Raw genomic sequence first — 1,434 nt, forward strand, 5'->3', positions numbered from 1 at the left:
ACAGAGAGCATAGTTTAAATATTTTTCCAAAAGAAACCTTAAGAGACTTCAATAACAGAGTACAAGAAGTGTCTTAAATTTTTAAGAATATATTAAATTAAAAGTGCTTTAATCTCCTAATAGCGTGTTTTAGACAGCTTTCTTAGAAAAGTTAGCATTCCAGTTTTCTTTTATTAGAGAATTTTGGCACATGTGCATAATGAACAAATCATACAATCGATGCTGTAATATTTTCTGCATTTTCCCGACTCTAATTGAAAATATAGTAGCAATGATTGTATATTTATTACCTAATGGTGATCATATTTCTGAATTTTATGAACATTTTTACAAATTCCGAAGGTTGCAATTATTAAATAATTCGAAAGTTTGGAAATGTTATCTTTATGAAAATTATCAGACAACTACTTATACAGTTTGATAAACTTATGACTATTAATTATGCACTGACGGTATAATATACAAATTTAAAATTATCGGTTATCAAATGCCTATCGTACGAAGATAAAATTTGATTTTCTTGTCATTGAATAATGTTATTTCATTTACAACCTTCCCATTGGCCGATCATCTTAACAATCTTAACAATTTGCAAGTAAAAATTTGGTGACGTTGACAGAAAATGGAAACATGAATATGTTTCTTTCCTAGTTTTCTTCCACTTTATGTTAATTGGACAATTACTGGTCAAATTGTTATCTGAGATAGAAAAATTTCCGAACAAGATAATACATATGTAATAGTTTATAAAATTAAAATTTAAGGTTTCTAGTTATCAAACACTTATCGTATTGTAACAAAATTTACTTTCTTTATCAATGAGCAGTGTCGTAACATTACGTAATATGAATACAATAACAGATTGGTAACGCATCAAATTAAATAATATGCATATTTATTTGAACAGATAGTACTTAATGGGAAGAAAATGTATTTGTTGTGTCAGTTAACGAATTTTTTGAAGGGATACATAAAACTTATATAAAAGAAAAATCGTCGATAAAAGTCAGATATTGAAGAAATACTTTCAGTTTCAATTCAGAATCCTTCATTCCATTTCGTGCAGTAAAAAAAAAGATCAAGTATCATGAGTCAATATAAGAAATCAGAAAAATCGTATAAATCTATCAAATATGCCAATCCAGAACCAGGCGAAGAAGTTGTTATTTCCGGATTTGCTGGGAGATTTCCGGAATCCAATAACATGGAAGAATTGAAAGATAATCTTTATAACTGCAAAGATTGCATCACCGAAAACTGTCGTTGGAAACTAGGTATCGATTATACTAATTATATGTAACAGAGTAAGCTAGCTAACATTAATATCTTCTTATCATTATATTTCATATTTCATAAGATCATCCAGAAATTCCAAAGCGAATCGGCAAAATAAACAATATCGAGAAATTCGATGCATTATTTTTTGGAATACAT

The 1,434-nt window shown here is 28.1% G+C and overlaps 1 protein-coding gene across 1 annotated transcript in view; it reads left to right on the forward strand.

Annotated features, from left to right (window-relative positions):
* The first annotated feature begins 1,087 nt into the window (after positions 1-1,087).
* Positions 1,088-1,434, forward strand: part of LOC122627507 (fatty acid synthase-like) — a 3,457-nt gene continuing 3,110 nt past the window's right edge. Inside the window, exon 1 of the mRNA XM_043808642.1 lies at positions 1,088-1,274. Within this exon, the coding sequence (XP_043664577.1) occupies positions 1,088-1,274 (187 nt within the window). The remainder of the gene's footprint in view (positions 1,275-1,434) is intronic.

This window comes from Vespula pensylvanica, chromosome 3 (genome assembly GCF_014466175.1).
Source record: "Vespula pensylvanica isolate Volc-1 chromosome 3, ASM1446617v1, whole genome shotgun sequence".
NCBI lineage: Eukaryota > Metazoa > Arthropoda > Insecta > Hymenoptera > Vespidae > Vespula > Vespula pensylvanica.